Source organism: Lithobates pipiens, unplaced genomic scaffold, assembly GCF_037356315.1.
Source record: "Lithobates pipiens isolate NorthernLeopardFrog02 unplaced genomic scaffold, aLitPip1_a1.2 Scaffold_16, whole genome shotgun sequence".
NCBI classification, from domain to species: domain Eukaryota; kingdom Metazoa; phylum Chordata; class Amphibia; order Anura; family Ranidae; genus Lithobates; species Lithobates pipiens.
Genome location: NW_027507748.1, coordinates 15,599,184 through 15,616,605, shown reverse-complemented (window position 1 = coordinate 15,616,605; position 17,422 = coordinate 15,599,184). Strand labels below are relative to the sequence as shown.

Here is a 17,422-nt window from a genome sequence, read left to right as displayed (position 1 = left end):
CCTCAACCCGATAGAACATGTTTGGGATGAATTAGAGCAGAGACTGTGAGCCAGGGCTTCTTATCCACATCAGTGCCTGACCTCACTGGGTTTCTGGAAGAATGGTCAAACATTCCCATAGACATTCCCATAGACAATCTCCCAAACCTTGTGAACAGCCTTCCCAGAAGAGTTGAAGCTCTTAGGCCGCGTACACACGAGAGGATTGTCCGTCCAACTAAGTCCGTCAAACAATCCGACAGACAGTCCGTCCTACTTTTGAATGAACGAACTTGACCACACACGATGAGCAGACAGTCCGCTGAAAGCTTGCGCGATGACGTGTACAGCACGTACGACGGGACTAGAAATACGACGTCCAATACACAGCAATGCAACCTTCGGCCGTGTAAATCCTTTCTGAGCATGCGCCAAACTTAGTCCGTCCAACTAGCCTACTCACGAGCGGACTGTCCGCTGAAACCAAAGTATGACGGACAATATTACGGAAATTCCGAAAGACTTAGTCCGCCAGACTGTCCGCTGAAAAAGTCCGCTGAAGCCCACACACGAGCGGACTGTCCGCTGAAACATGTTTCAGCGGACTAAGTTGGACGGACAATCCTCTCGTGTGTACGCGGCCTTATAGCTGCAAACAGTGGGCCAACTCTATAGTGAATCCTACAGACTAAGCCCTTGTACACACGATCGGAGATTCCGACGGAATGTGTCCGATTGGAGCGTTTTGTCGGATATTCCGACTGTGTGTGGTCTGCATCGGACTGTTTCCGTCGGAATATTCGTCGGACCAAATTTTTCAACTTGCTGGAAAAATTTTCTGACAAAATGCTCCAATCGGACATACTCCAATCATGTGTAGAGAATTCCGATCGGACAAAGTGCCACGCATGCTCAGATCAAATTCCTACATCAAAGCTATTGACTACTAGTCTGAACGTAGTCCCGTCGTAACGAAATAAGGTCATCACGTTCTGAACGATCGGATTTTCTGACAACTTCGTCCGACCGTGTGTATGCAACAGTTTCGGACAAAATCCATCGGACAAAATCTGACGGATTTGGTTGTCGGAATCTCCGATCGTGTGTACAAGGGCTAAGACTGGGATGTCATTAAAGTTCATGTGCGTGTAAAGGCAGGCGTCCCAATACTTTTGGTAATATAGCTATATAATTACATTGTTATCTTAAAGCGGAGTTCCACCCCCACATGAAAAAAATTTAAAGTCAGCAGCTACACATACTGTAGCTGCTGACTTTTAATAATAGGACACTTACCTGTCCTGGAATGCAATGATGTCAGCACCCCAGCAGATGTTTCCATTGGCTCTCGGGTGCCGCATACCAAAGACATTTTGGACAATTTCATGCTCCCAACTTGTAGGAACAGTCTGAGGACAGCCCCTTCCTGTTCCAACATGACTGCGCACCAGTGCACAAAGCAAGGTCCATATAGACATGAATGAGCAAGTTTGAAGTGGAGGAACTTGACTGGCCTGCACAGATTCCTGACCTCAATTCAATAGTACAACTTTGGGATGAATTAGAGCGGAGACTGCGAGCCAGGCCTTCTCGTCCAACATCAGTGCCTGACCTCCCAAATGCTCTTCTGGAAGAATGGTCAAACATCCTCATAGACACATCTCCTAAACCTTGTGGACGGCCTTCCCAGAAGAGTTGAAGGTGTTGTAGCTGCAAAGGGCGGAGCCAACTCAATATTTGAACCCTACGGACCAAGACTGGGATGCCGTACGCTATATATATATATATATATATATAGTATATACATTCACATCAGTCCGCTCAGGAAGTGTACAATCTACTGTCTCGATCTCACACACAAGGGACAATTTGGAAAGCAGCCAATTATGATTTCAGCAGAGCTCTGGGAGGAAATCCGCACACGCACGCATGTAAACGCCGTGCAGAAAGCGACCTGAACTCGGGACCCAGTGCTGCTTTTTTTTTTTTTTATTTGTTCCAAAGAAAATGCGGGCTGGCCTCTTCCCCCCCCCCTCACTGCTGGGCATATTGTTTGTGGTCTCTCTCCCGGAACGTGGCACCAAGCCTTCTTCTGTTGGAGGCACCAAGTCGCGTCGCTAGTGAGGCTCAGGAATCCTCTTCTTACACACCTCTACAGGTGACCAGGTACGGACTTCTACTTTCTAACCTTTCATCTACAGATCTTCTGAGTATAAATACTGAGCAATGCGTCAGTTTACATTGCTTTTTCCTGAAATGACACCAGTAAGGGATCTTTAGAATGGCCGGCACGCGCTGCTGCACCTCTGAAAAGTGATCTGCGGTGGATCGCCTTTGAGAAGCCGGTAGAGCTGAGGCTGCCAGCCATTCCGTCTCCAGAATGCATACTTTTTTTTTATTTCATATTTTTTTAGGACCGGCTTTTTTTCTGGCACTTTTTGTTAACAAGTTTAAATCGGTATTTTTTGCTGGAAAATTACTTATAACCCCCCAAACACATTTTTTTACATTTTTTTTTATCAGAGACCCTAGAGAATAAAATGGCGGTCGTTTACATTTTTTATGTCACGCAGTATTTACGCAGAGGTTGTTCAAACACAATCCTTTGGGAAAAAATACATTTCAATGAATCAACCACCTTCCATCCACGCTATAGCCGAAAGACAGCTGCAGGGCGCCTATGAGACTCAGCTGATCAGAGATCGGAGTAAGGGGTCCATCCTGACCCCTTACCATGTGATCAGATGTCAGCCAATGACAGCTGATCATCTGATGTAAACAGAACCGGTAATCGGCTATATTTCTCCTCACACTAGTAGCGTGAGGAGAAAAAAAAAAAAGTCAATCACCAGCGGCTGTGAGAGGGACATCAGTCTCGATCATGGAGAGGCTTCTGTGCCACCTACCAGTGCCCACCAGCACCACCTACCTGTGCCCACAGTACCACCCATCAGTGCCCACTGTGTCACCTATCAGTTCCCACAGTGTCACCTATAAAAGTCACCACCAAAGTGCCTCATCACCAGTGCTGCCTATCAATACCACCTACCAGTGCCCACAGTACCACCCATCAGTGCCCACAGTGTCACCTATCAGTGCCCACAGTATAACCTATAAAAGTCACTACCAAAGTGCCTCATCACCAGTGCTGCCTATCAATACCACCTACCAGTGCCCACCAGCACCACCTACTAGTGCCCACAGTACCACCCATCAGTGCCCACAGTGTCACCTATAAATGTCACCAAAGTGCCTCATCACCAGTGCTGCCTATCAATACCACCTACCAGTGCCCAGCCAATCACCAGCGGCTGTGAGAGGGACATCAGTCTCGATCATGGAGAGGCTTCTGTGTCACCTACCAGTGCCCACCAGCACCACCTACCTGTGCCCACAGTACCACCCATCAGTGCCCACAGTGTCACCTATCAGTGCCCACAGTGTCACCTATAAAAGTAACCACCAAAGTGCCTCATCACCAGTGCTGCCTATCAATACCACCTACCAGTGCCCACAGTACCACCCATCAGTGCCCACAGTTTCACCTATCAGTGCCCACAGTGTAACCTATAAAAGTCACTACCAAAGTGCCTCATCACCAGTGCTGCCTATCAATACCACCTACCAGTGCCCACCAGCACCACCTACTAGTGCCCACAGTACCACCCATCAGTGCCCACAGTGTCACCTATAAATGTCACCAAAGTGCCTCATCACCAGTGCTGCCTATCAATACCACCTACCAGTGCCCAGCCAATCACCAGCGGCTGTGAGAGGGACATCAGTCTCGATCATGGAGAGGCTTCTGTGTCACCTACCAGTGCCCACCAGCACCACCTACCTGTGCCCACAGTACCACCCATCAGTGCCCACAGTGTCACCTATCAGTGCCCACAGTGTCACCTATAAAAGTAACCACCAAAGTGCCTCATCACCAGTGCTGCCTATCAATACCGCCTACCAGTGCCCACAGTACCACCCATCAGTGCCCACAGTGTCACCTATAAAAGTCACTACCAAAGTGCTTCATCACCAGTGCTGCTTATCAATACCACCTACCAGTGCCCACCAGCACCATCTACTAGTGCCCACAGTACCACCCATCAGTGCCCACAGTGTCACCTATAAAAGTCACCAAAAAGTGCCTTATCACCAGGGCTGCCTATCAATACCACCTACCAGTGCCCACCAGCACCACCTACCTGTGCCCACAGTACCACCTATCAGTGCCCACAGTGTCACCTATCAGTGCCCACAGTGTAACCTATAAAAGTCACTACCAAAGTGCCTCATCACCAGTGCTGCCTATCAATACCACCTACCAGTGCCCATCAGGGCCACCTATGAGTGCCACCCATCAGTGCCACCCATCAGGGCCCATCAGTGCCATCTTATCAGTGCCTATCAGCGTGTGTCTCCTTATCTGTGCCCATCAGTGCAACCTCATCAGCGAATATCAATGAAGGAGAAAAATTACCCGTTTGAAAAATGTTATAACAAACTATGAAACCTGTTTTTTTTTTATTTTTTTATTTGTCTTTTTTTTTGTTTGTTTAGCAAAAAATAAAAACCCCAGTGGTGATTAAATGCCACCAAAAGAAAGCTCTATTTGTGTGAAAAAAATGATAAAAATTTAGTTTGGGTACAGTGTAGTATGACGGCGCAATTGTCATTCAGCGTCAGCGCTGAAAGCTGAAAATTGGTCTGGGCAGGAGGGGGGTTTAAGTGGCTGGTAAGCAAGAGGTTAAAAAAAAGCAAAACAAAATATATAGCACATTTATTTTTGTATAATGTAAAAGATGATGTTACGCCAGATAAATAGATATCTAACATGTCACTCGTGGAATGGCGACAAAATGGAATGGCAGCAATCTACAACGCGGTACTTAAAAATCTCCATAGGTGACGTTTTAAATGCCTTTACAGGTTTAGAGTTACAGAGGAGGTCTTGCACTAGAATTATTTCTCTCGGTCTCGGTAACTTCATGCATGGGGGCTAAACTTCCAGTGTGCACAGGGCTTTACATCTGTGTTACCATCACACACACATCTCCAATTCTCCATACATTTGGTCCTCATCACACCCCCGCTGCACATTTGTGTCCCCATCAGAGCCCCCCTGCATATATATGTCCCCATCACAGCCCCCCGCATATATATGTCCCTATCAGAGCCCCCCACATATATATGTCCCCATCACAGCTCCCCGCATATATATGTCCCCATCAGAGCCCCCCTTCATAAATATGTCCTCATCAGAGCCCCCACATATTTGTGTCCCCATCAGAGCCCCCCCCCACATATTTGTGTCCCCATCAGAGCCACCCCCATATATTTGTGTCCTCATCAGAGCCCCCCCCCCACATATTTGTGTCCCCATCAGAGCCCCCCCCCACATATTTGTGTCCCCATCAGAGCCCCCCCACATTTTTGTCCCCATCAGAGTCCCCCACATATTTCTATCCTCATCAGAGCACCCCACATATTTCTATCCTCATCAGAGCCCCCCACATATTTCTATCCTCATCAGAGCCCCCCACATTTTTGTCCCCATCAGAGCCCCCCACATATTTGTGTCCCCATCAGAGCCCCCCACATATTTCTATCCTCATCAGAGCCCTCCACATATTTGTATCCTCATCAGAGCCCCCCACATATTTGTATCCTCATCAGAGCCCTCCACATATTTGTATCCTCATCAGAGCCCCCCACATAATTGTGTCCCCATCAGAGCCCCCCTGATATATTTGTGTCCCCATCAGAGCCCCCCAACATATTTGTGTCCCCATCAGAGCCCCCCCACATTTTTGTCCCCATCAGAGTCCCCCACATATTTGTGTCCCCATCAGAGCCCCCCACATATTTCTATCCTCATCAGAGCACCCCACATATTTCTATCCTCATCAGAGCCCCCCACATATTTCTATCCTCATCAGAGCCCCCCACATTTTTGTCCCCATCAGAGCCCCCCACATATTTGTGTCCCCATCAGAGCCCCCCACATATTTCTATCCTCATCAGAGCCCCCCACATATTTGTATCCTCATCAGAGCCCCCCACATATTTGTATCCTCATCAGAGCCCTCCACATATTTGTATCCTCATCAGAGCCCCCCACATAATTGTGTCCCCATCAGAGCCCCCCTGATATATTTGTGTCCTCATCATGGCCCACCCCCACATATTTGTGTCCCCATCAGAGCCCCCCCACATATTTGTGTCCTCATCAGAGCCCCCCCACATATTTGTGTCCTCATCAGAGCCCCCACATATTTGTGTCCTCATTAGAGCCCATCCCCACATATTTGTGTCCTCATCAGAGCCCCCCACATATTTGTGTCCTCATCAGAGCCCACCCCACATATTTGTGTCCTCATCAGAGCCTTCCGCATATTTTTGTCCCCATCAGAGCCACCCCCACATATTTGTGCCCCCATCAGAGCCCCCCACATAATTGTGTCCCCATCAGAGCCCCCCTGATATATTTGTGTCCTCATCAGGGCCCACCCCCACATATTTGTGTCCCCATCAGAGCCCTCTCCCACATATTTGTGTCCTCATCAGAGCCCCCCCCCACATATTTGTGTCCTCATCAGAACTCCTAACATATTTGTGTCCTCATCAGAGCTCCCCCACATATTTGTGTCCTCATCAGAGCTCCCCCACATATTTGTGTCCTCATCAGAGCCCATCCCACATATTTGCGTCCCTATCAGAGCCCCTCCCCACATATTTGTGTCCTCATCAGAGCCTCCCACATATTTGTGTCCTCATCAGAGCCCACCCCACATATTTGTGTCCTCATCAGAGCCTTCCGCATATTTTTGTCCCCATCAGAGCCCCCCCACATATTTGTGTCCCCATCAGAGCCACTCCCACATATTTGTGTCCCCATCAGAGCCACCCCCATATATTTGTGTCCTCATCAGAGCATCCCCCACATATTTGTGTCCCCATCAGAGCCCCCCCACATATTTGTGTCCCCATCAGAGCCCCCACATATTTGTGTCCCCATCAGAGCCCCCCACATATTTGTGTCCTCATCAGAGCCCCCTATATTTCTATCCTCGTCAGAGCCCCCCCCCCACATATTTGTATCCTCATCAGAGCCCGCCACATATTTGTGTCCTCATCAGAGCCCTCCACATATTTGTATCCTCATCAGAGCCCCCCACATAATTGTGTCCCCATCAGAGCCCCCCTGATATATTTGTGTCCTCATCAGGGCCCATCCCCACATAATTGTGTCCCCATCAGAGCCCCCCCCACATATTTGTTTCCTCATCAGAGCCCCCCCCCACATATTTGTGTCCTCATCAGAGCTTCCCACATATTTGTGTCCTCATCAGAGCTCCCCCACATATTTGTGTCCTCATCAGAGCCCCCACATATTTGTGTCCTCATCAGAGCCCATCCCACATATTTGCGTCCCCATCAGAGCCCCTCCCTACATATTTGTGTCCTCATCAGAGCCCCCCACATATTTGTGTCCTCATCAGAGCCCACCCCACATATTTGTGTCCTCATCAGAGCCCCTCCCCCACATATTTGTGTCCCCATCAGAGCCCCCCACATATTTGTGTCCTCATCAGAGTCCCCCACATATTTGTAGGTGGTACTGGAGGGCACCTGAGGCTCTTCCTCTTCGGGACCGATGTCTCTGTAAACAGAAGCCAATGATCTTTTTTTTTTCTCCTCACGCTGTCAGCGTGAGAAGAAAAAAAATGATTACCGATCCTCTGTTTACATCATGTGATCAGCTGTCATTGGCTGACAGCTGATCACGTGGTAAGGGGCCAGGATCGATCCCTTACTCCGACCTATGATCACCCGAGTCTCGTTGACGCGGTTGATCATCACAGTGCGCGCCCTTCAGGGGGGCGTGGCGAGGCTGCAAAGGGGAGGACATCAATAGACGTACTCCCGGCAAAGCAGATCCGCACTGTAGCCGTCATTCGGATCTGAAGCAGTTAAATTGAGATGCCTTTCTGGTAGCGTGTGTGGGCAGGTAGCTCATTTGGAAAGTCCGGTGGACAGTCCGGTGGTTTGTCTGCCAGACGAAGTCCGCCGGATAGTCTGATACGTGTGTACGCTGCATTAGAAGCACGACTCCCACAGCCAGAGGCATGATGGGACTTGTAGTTTCGCAACAGCTGGAGGGCCACCAGTTTGAGACCCCTGATGTGCAGTGTAAAAAAAAATGATTACTTAGTTGCATGAATTTGCAACTTTTATATCAACATGAAGTTTAGCTACATCAATATATTTTTATTACAGAACAAATGTGCATCTTGTGGCTCCCCCTGCTGGTGGCGTTGGGTTTGATTCTTCTGTACAGGTGGTACAGGCAGAGCCAGATACTGGAGAATCTCACCGACAAATATGTCTTCATCACCGGATGCGATTCTGGATTTGGGAACTTGCTGGCTAAGCAGCTGGACAAACGTGGGATGAAGGTCCTGGCTGCTTGTCTGACGGAGACGGGCGCCGAAAATCTGAAGAAAGAGACCTCCAGCAGACTGAGGACAAGAATCCTGGATATCAGCGACAGCAAAAGTGTGAGCTCTGCTGCCGAATGGATATCAAGCATTGTTGGAAATGAAGGTAGTTTTTATTTCTCCCATATACTGTATATGCTTTACACATAAATTATACCTTTCCACTTTTTATATCATTGTAAGAGAATACAAGAAAAGAAAAAAATTCCTAAATGATCAATCTTATTTTTTATTTTTTTTTATATTATCCAAGCAAACAAAACTGACAATTGCGCGGTTGTGCAACGCTGTACCCAAACTTCCTTTTTTTTTTTCACACAAATAGAGCTTTCTTTTGGTGGTATTTGACCACCTCTGTGATTTTTATTTTTTTGCGCTATTAACCACTTAAGGACCGCCTCACGCTGATGTACGTCGGCAGAATGGCACGGCTGGGCAGAATCACGTACTGGTACGTTGCTTTTTAAGTTCCCAGCCGTGGGTCGGGATCGTGGCCGCCGGCGGCGCGATCCCAACCCGGTCCTGAGCTCCGTCACCGTGGGACCAGCGGACCCGATCACAGCTGGTGTCCCGCGATCAGGTCACAGAGCTGAAGAACGAGTTGAGGTCTGTGTAAACAAACCTCTCCCCGTGCTTCCTACTGTGGCTGTCACCGATCCTCTGTTCCCTGTTATAGGGAAAGACAATCTGTGACGTCACATGCCAGGCCACGCTCCCTACAATTAAAAAAAAAACACATAACGTCATACATAACACCTACACTGCCCCCTAGTGTTTAACTCCTTCACTGCCGGTGTCATTTACACAGGAATCAGTGAATTTAAATAGCACTGATTGCTGTATAAATGACAATGGTCCCAAAAATGTGTCAAAAATGTTCGATGTGTCCGCCATAATGTCGCAGTCACTATAAAAATCACTGATCGCTGCCATTACTAGTAAAAAAAAAATATATTAATAAAAATGCTATAAAACTATCCCCTATTTTGTAAACGCTATAACTTTTGCGCAAACTAATCAATAATAATATAATATAATAATAATAATCGCAAATTTTTTTTTTTTTTTACCAAAAATATGTAGAAGAATACGTATCAGCCTAAACTGAGGAAAAAAATGTTTTTTATATATTTTTTGGGGATATTTATTGTAGCAAAAAGTTAAAAATATTGAATTTTTTTCAAAATTGTCGCTCTATTTTTGTTTATAGCGCAAAAAATAAAAACCGCAGAGGTGATCAAATACCACCAAAAGAAATCTATTTGTGGGAAAAAAGGACATCAATTTTGTTTGGAAGCCACGTTGACGCAGCGACGAATCGCGAAAAGGGGCCTGGTCCTTTGGCTGCAAATTGGTCCGGGGCTTAAGTGGTTAACAAAGAGAGCGACAATTAACAAAAATATATATATTTTTCCTTTTTGCTATAATAAATACCCCCCAATTAAAAAAAAAATAAAAAATTCTTTAACAGTTTAGGCCGATATGTATTCTTCCAAATATTTTTGGTAAAAAAAAAATCGCAATAAACGTATATTGATTGGTTTGCGCAAAAGTTATAGCATCTACAAACCATGAGAAAGATTTATGGCATTTTTATTATTATTATTTATTTTTTACTAGTAATGGCGGTGATCTGCGATAGCAGTATTGCGACGGACAGATCGGACATTTTTGACACATTTTTGGGACCATTGACATTTATACAGTGATCGGTGCTATAAATATGCACTGATTACTGTGTAAATAATGTCACTGGCAGGGAAGGGGTTAACACTAAGGGGCAATCAAGGGGTTAAATGCGTGTTCCCTGGGTGTGTTCTAACTGTATGGGGATAGGAACTGTAGTAGGACTGTAGTAGGAACACACGATCTGTCTCCTCTCCCCTGATAGCACAAGAGCCCGTGCTGGCTCTTGTGCATACCCTGTTTCCCCCCAAAATAAGACCTAGCGTGATTGTCGGTGACGGCTGAAATATAAGCCCTACCCCCCAAATAAGCCCTACCCTGTTTCCCCCGAAAATAAGCCCTACCCTGAAAATAAGACCTACAAGGACTTTAACTATGGCTTATTTGGGGGGTAGGGCTTATATTGCCAACAATCACGCTAGGTCTTATTTTCAGGGAAACAGGGTAGCTCCCAACTGTCCCCGATTTTGAGGGACTGTCCCTGATTTGGAGCAATGTCCCTCTGTCCCTCATTCCTCCTCATTTGTCCCCCATTTCGGTCTGGTCTATATAGTTGTATATAAAATGCACTTTTTAATCTATCAAAATGTGTTTTCCAGCCCCTTTCTTCTGATTTCTAACTTGCTGCATTTGTAAATTCCAAAAGCCAATATAAAGGAATAGTAGTGGTAAAAAAAAAAAGCACTTGTGGGTTTAACCAATCTTCTTTTTTTATTTTGTACAATTCTCCTTTAAGGGGGCGTGGCAAGGGGTGTGTCCTATGCCTGCATACTTTTGCTGATAGGTGTCCCTAATTCCCATCTCAAAAAGTTGGGAATTATGCACGTGACTGGCGGCAATCGTGCCAGGTGGCCACATGCTGCAGGTCCTTTGCTGTGTGGCAGGCACCTCCGGCTCTGCTGGGCAAAGCCGCGCACGTACAGGATTTCGCCCAGGAGGGCCATTCTGCAGCAGTAAAAGTACGTGAGGTGGTCGGGAAACCGGTTAATATCAGATGTTTCTGGATGAATGAAACCTGACTACACCTGGCCTGGGATGCCAGCAGAGCAACTTTACCCAGCAGGGTGTTGATAACGAAGAGTCATAAATGGGAATTCATCTCCGACAGGATGTTCTTGCAGACCTCCTGATGTGAGGTGGGGGGGGGGGGGTAGAATAAGAGCTCCTGGAGGGGTGCAAATTCAAATGCCCTGAACATCAAAAGCCAGCTGTTACTGAAAACTGACCTGGGTCAGAATCAGTGATTGATGGACTCTTTGCTGCCCCTTGTGGGCACTACAGCATGCTCCATAGAGGATAGGCAGAAGAAGAATATATTAGGAAGACCTGCCTCTTATCCCTGATTAAACCCTGATAGGTTTACTTCCTCTTTGATTCCCTGCAAAGGTAAAACATAATGGGCTACTATGCATCGCATCGCATCGCATCACATAGTAGTCCATTAAGTGTCACTTACCTGACACAGGAGCCAGTGAAGTCACCGCTGTCCCCTGTAGTTCCGAGCGCCCATCGTCTCGCTGCTCTGGCGCTGTGATTCGCCGGAGCAGCAATGATGTCACTCCCGCGCATGCGCACGGGAGTCACCACTCGCCACCACCGTGATCTGCAGCCTGCCCAGTGCGCCTGCGCGCCGCTGTCTACGGCACATGCGTCCTAAGGAAGCCATTTCCACTCTCCTAAGTGCAAGGAGAAGAAGCACTAATAAAGTGTATGAACGGATCTGGGCCAAGTTCGTTTCTTATGTGTCCTCCAGAACCAGTTCCTATGTTTCACCCACAGTTCAAGACGTGTTGGGGTTCCTGCAATCAGGCTTGGACTTACCCTTATCAGTTAGCTCCCTTCGGGTTCAAGTTTCGGCTATTTCCGCTTTCACAGGGGTTCAGTGGGCCAAGCATGCCCTTATCCAGCAGTTCTTCAAGGGCGCAGTAAGATTGAGACCCCAGAGAAAACCCAGATTCCCTAAATGGGATCTGCCTCTAGTTCTGGACTTCTTTTCTCTGCTCAGTATGGATCTCTCCATCAGAGAACTCACCTTGAAAACCACGTTCCTGGTGGCGGTCACCTCAGCGAAACGAGTGTCAGAGATTCAAGCTCTAGGAGTCAAGGAGCCTTTTCTAACTTTTTTTCCGGACAGAGTGGTCCTAGTTCCAATGTTGGGGTCAAACCCTAAGGACACTTCGGTTTTTCATGAAAATCAGGAAATCTCTCTACCCTTATTCAGATCCTCGGATTCCTCGGAAATTCATCCTCTTGACGTTGTACGCTCATTAAAGCTCTACTTGGAAGCTACAGCTCCGTTCCGGCAGTCAGACTTCCTGTTCGTTCTGTTCTGTGGGAAGAACAAGGGCACTAGAGCATCAGTCAGGGCAATTGCAGCATGGATAGTTCAAGCAATCCAGTGGGCATACAGAGATAAGGGCTTGGCTCCTCCTCAGGCGGTGACGGCACATTCGACCAGAAGTCTTTCTACCTCATGGGCAGCTTCTCGCCATGTGGACCCTGACGTGATATGCAGGGCGGCCTCGTGGTCTTCAATACACACCTTTATGTCTCATTATTGTGCGGCTCTATCCTCAGTTTATTTTGGAGTTAAAGTTTTGTCAGTTGACGGTGTCAAATAAATATTTGTTAAACAGCATTTTTGCCCACCCGGGTGTGTCTTGGCGAGTTATTTCCCACACGTAGGCTGCCATGGAGTCTGTCAGGAAAACAGAAAATTTATGTCAAATACTTACCGTAATTTTCCTTTACTGATGGACTCCATGGCAGCAGGAGTTCCCTCCCAAATGGCTGGAGTAGGATAGTTACCGAACACGGCCTGTGGCAGGGAGCAAAGATTTATGGGAGTGTCGTCCTATAGGGTAATGGAGGCGGGACTAAACCCACACGTAGGCTGCCATGGAGTCCATCAGGAAAGGAAAATTACAGTAAGTATTTGACATAAATTTTCAGTTTTTCTAGTCCCGTTGTACATCATCGCATTCGAAACAGACGGACTTTGGTGTGATCGTGTGTGGGCAAGTCCGTTCGGTCGGAGCTCAGTTGGGAAGACCTTTTCTGATGTATAAAGCCTCATACACACGATCGGACCTTATACAAACTTTCCCCTGGACTTTTGTACAAAGGGCGTTGGCAATGAACTTGTATTGCATACACACGATCTGACTTTTTCAGCCAACTTTCGCCAAATCACGTGGTTTTTCTGCTCTTTACAGCCACCTTTGGTCAACTTCTGTATTGTTGTCTGATCTTTTGCATTGGTTCTGAGCACGCGTGTTTGTAATATCCGATGGCTTTCTGTATACGCGATCGGGCTTTGCTCCATCGGACTTTTGTTGCTGGAAAGTTTGTCCGTTCGCACAGCCAACAACAGTCAGATGAAAACCCAAAAAAGTTTGTTCGACGGAGCGTACACACGGTCGGATGTTGCCTTAAAACAGCTAATTTGCATGTTTGTTGTCAAAAAGTCCAATTGTGTGTATGGGCCTTAATACATATTTATAATAAATAGGAGGAATCTATAATTAGCTAGTCTAGCAAAGCTTTGATAATTTAACAAAGCAAAGGTCTCATTTATTTCCCAAGAAAATAGGAAAACACTAAAAAAAATATTACAGAGCATGTGAAACAAAAGAACGTCAATGATACTTTACGTAAGGTCGTCCTCTGTGTTCGGTAGCTTTCAGCTGGGCTCAATGGCAAGAGAAAGTAATTCCAGCCGGTCAGTACTTTGGAGGGCCGGTTCACACTGCTGCGTGGTGCAAAATCGTATGTGATTTGCATCGCACTGCAAATCCCATGCGATGTCTGTGCGATGCGATTTCAGCCATACAGATAGTATGGCTGAAATCGCATTGCATTTGGACTAAACTCGCACAGGACACCTTTTTTTTGGTCCGAAAAAGAATCGGATCGCATGGGTGTTCACACCTATGCGATCCGATTTCTGCTCCGAACTGATAGTTCGCAGTGCGATATGCATGCTGAAATGGGGGTGACATTAACAATGTATCGACACTCCTCAGCAGTTCGCATATGGGCGCGTAAACTGCCGCATGAGTCGGGAGCGAAGGGGGAAACCCGCAGTGGATTTTCAGGGTTCCCGCATCGCAGCACTGTGAACCGGGCCTAAGGCAAAAAAATATTTGATTTTCGGAGATCCGGATGCTTCCAAATTTCTGAATGGACATAGTAACAAATGGCAACAAATTTGAAAGAAAAGATATAATGAAACTAACAAATGCATTTGTTTCATGCATTACATTCGGATTCATTGTGAATAGCTGGTTGTTAAGGAGCAGGCAGCCGCCATGTCTATAACAACCATGGGTCATCTGCTGTCAGTGAACCGCTGACAGCAGACTGTAAACAAAAGAAGTGAAGCGTTACATTTTTTTTCTTAAAACAACGTGGGGGACCTCCAAAATCCAGACCAGGGGACCCGCACGCCAAAATTTTTCTAAAAAAAATTACCCTACGGGTCTGGTATGGGTTTCAAGGGGAACCCCACACCAACATTTTTCAAAAAAAATGTCCCTTTTGGTCTGGTATGGATTTAGAGGGGAACTCCAAGCCAACATGTTTTTTTTTTTTTTTAAATGGCCCTTCGTGTCTGGTATTGATGTAGCGGCCACAACCCTTGCAGGGCGGCATTGACTGAATGGGCTTACCAGTTACCTCCTCTTGGCCTGCTCTTCCACGTCTAGGGGTTCCCAGGGTTGATACCCAACGACTTGAACACTGACACGGATGAAGTCCTTTTTAAAAGGTTTTATTTTGCAGTAGTGACATCCAATAACACAGTCTCTCATGGGAACAGAGGGCACGGGTGAAGAACTCAGGCACCTTGAACTGCAGGTCTAGCAAAGTCTCTAATTCCACCCAGAGAGTAGCCACTCGCAGCTGAGTACTTCAAGGGTGAACAGATCTCCGGCCAGAGATCATGGCAGTCAGCATGTTGACTCAGAACTTGAAGCAATCCTATGAACGTATACAAGTTGTAACTAAGGGTGAGCAGGAACCCTTTTCCTCAGTACCTGGAACGTTCTCTGTCTCCTCAATGGTACTGGAAAAATGTGAATTCGTCAATGTCCTTCCCAACTCAGTAACCAGGCACTTCCCAGGATGCCACTTGCCGGCTCTCCTCCGAAGAGTCCTCCCCCGGTCACTTCCACGAGCTGCGGTGTCCCTCCAAGCCGAGAGCACACCCGGACACCTTGAATCCTCCCTCAGTTACTGCTCCTCAGACCAGCAAGTTCCAAGACTCGGGAACAGATGGATCCCTACCCCAGACCAGGTCTATCAGGGGCCTTCCACAGGAACATGTTGCTGGATGTCGAACACCCCGTGACCGGGACCCCTTACGGGGCTACCCCGCTCCTGGAACCAGAACAGACCACACGGGTCTCACAAACTCCTCTCCTCTAAACACGTGACCCACACATCTTAAGTACCCCTTCCCAGACTCCCCAGTGGGCCCCGGCACTCCCACTGATTGGTTCCGAGAGGGTTGAGACTCAAAACATCCAACCAGGCCTGGTTCTGGCCTGTCATGTGCACCTCACCGCTCACATAACCAGGCAGATCTTCCAACACAGCCCAGCCAGACTGATGTCAAGGCCAACCTACGTAATTAACCCTCAGATCCCCTACTTGTTCTGAGGCAAAAACTAAATTTACATGCGTATGACATTTTGTCCAAAATGTCATCCACTACATTGATTTTGAGGGAAACCCCAGGCCAACATTTTTCTAAAACATCCATACCAGACCCTTATCTCAGAATGCAGCCCAGGAAAGGTGGGGTGGGTGAGTTAGCCAACCCCCCTTCCAAACCATACCAGGCCACATTCCCTGAACATGAGGGGGTGTCCCCGAACTGATGAGGACAAGGACCTCTTCCACACAACCCTTGTCCGGTGGTTGTGGGAATGTGGACGGGTGAACTATCGGAATCTGGAAGACCCCTTTAACAAAGGGTCCCCAGATCCTGGCCGCCCACCAGTGAATAAGTAGGGGTACATAGTACCCCTACTCATTCACCCCCAAAAAAGTCAAAAGTGAATAAAAACCCAGAGACAGTTTTGGAGAAGTCCTTTATTAAAACCTCCCCCCCCAAAAAAAATGTCCCCAGAAGTAGATCCAAGGTCAATCATGAAGAACGCCGACCCATGTGAAAAAAAAACTAAAAAAGCCTGCCCAGCACGACTTGTACTATTGAGAGACACTTGATGAATGACAGGTAAATATGGGGGCATGGTCACACAGTAATGTCACCAAATGACAGGTAAATATGGGGGTGTGGTCACCAAGTTATGTCAGGAGGTGACCCCACCCCCATGTTTATCTGTCATTTGGCAAATATAGAATCGAGATAGAGAGACAATTAAGATGTATTGTACACAGTATATAGGAATATCATATACATTATAGAATAGATATAATAAGATAAATATGATGTGTTGTATATGGGAATATGATGTATATAGAATTGAATAGGAGAAATAGGATGTATTGTATACAGTATACAGGAATAGGACATTGAATAAGACATAGGATATACAGTATATAGGAATATCATATACATTATAGAATAGATAGAATAAGATAGAGGATGTATTGTATATGGGAATAGGAGGGATATCGAATTGAATAGAATAAATGGGATGTATTGTATACAGTATATAGGAATGAGATATAGGATTTAGAAAAGAATAAGATAAATAGGATGTATTGTATATAGGAATATGAATGATATAGGATATAGAATGGAATAGCAGAAATAGGATGGATTGTATACAGTTTATAGGAATATCACTATGACATAAGATATAGAATAGAATAGGATAAATAGAATGTATTGTATACAGTATATAGGAATATGACATAATGTGTGGAATAGGATAAATAGAATATATTGTATATAGGAACATGGTATTGGATATAGAATAGGATAAATAGGATGTACTGTATACAATTTTTAGGAATAGGATACAGAATAGAAAATGATAAAAAGGATGTTTAAAAAAAAAAAAAACAAGGCTTTGCCAAATGTAGCCTTATTTAGAGGCTGACTTTCAAAACTGCTGTTTAGTACATAATCACCCGCATTTCTTTCTTTAATCCAAAAGTCTAGACCAGTGATGGGGAACCCTGGCACCCCAGATGTTTTGGAACTACATGCACGCTGCGGTGTAGTTGAGCATCATGGGAAATGTAGTTCCAAGACATCTGGGGTTCCAAAGTTCTCCATCACTGGT

At 46.3% G+C, this 17,422-nt stretch overlaps 1 protein-coding gene across 1 annotated transcript in view; it reads left to right on the top strand.

Annotated features, from left to right (window-relative positions):
• The first annotated feature begins 2,001 nt into the window (after positions 1-2,001).
• The window catches only part of LOC143981623 (retinol dehydrogenase 7-like), a 29,418-nt gene continuing 13,997 nt past the window's right edge, over positions 2,002-17,422 (top strand). The window contains exons 1-2 of the mRNA XM_077479616.1: positions 2,002-2,145; positions 8,257-8,583. Coding sequence (XP_077335742.1) covers positions 8,262-8,583 — 322 coding nt within the window. The 5' untranslated portion in view covers positions 2,002-2,145; positions 8,257-8,261. The remainder of the gene's footprint in view (positions 2,146-8,256; positions 8,584-17,422) is intronic.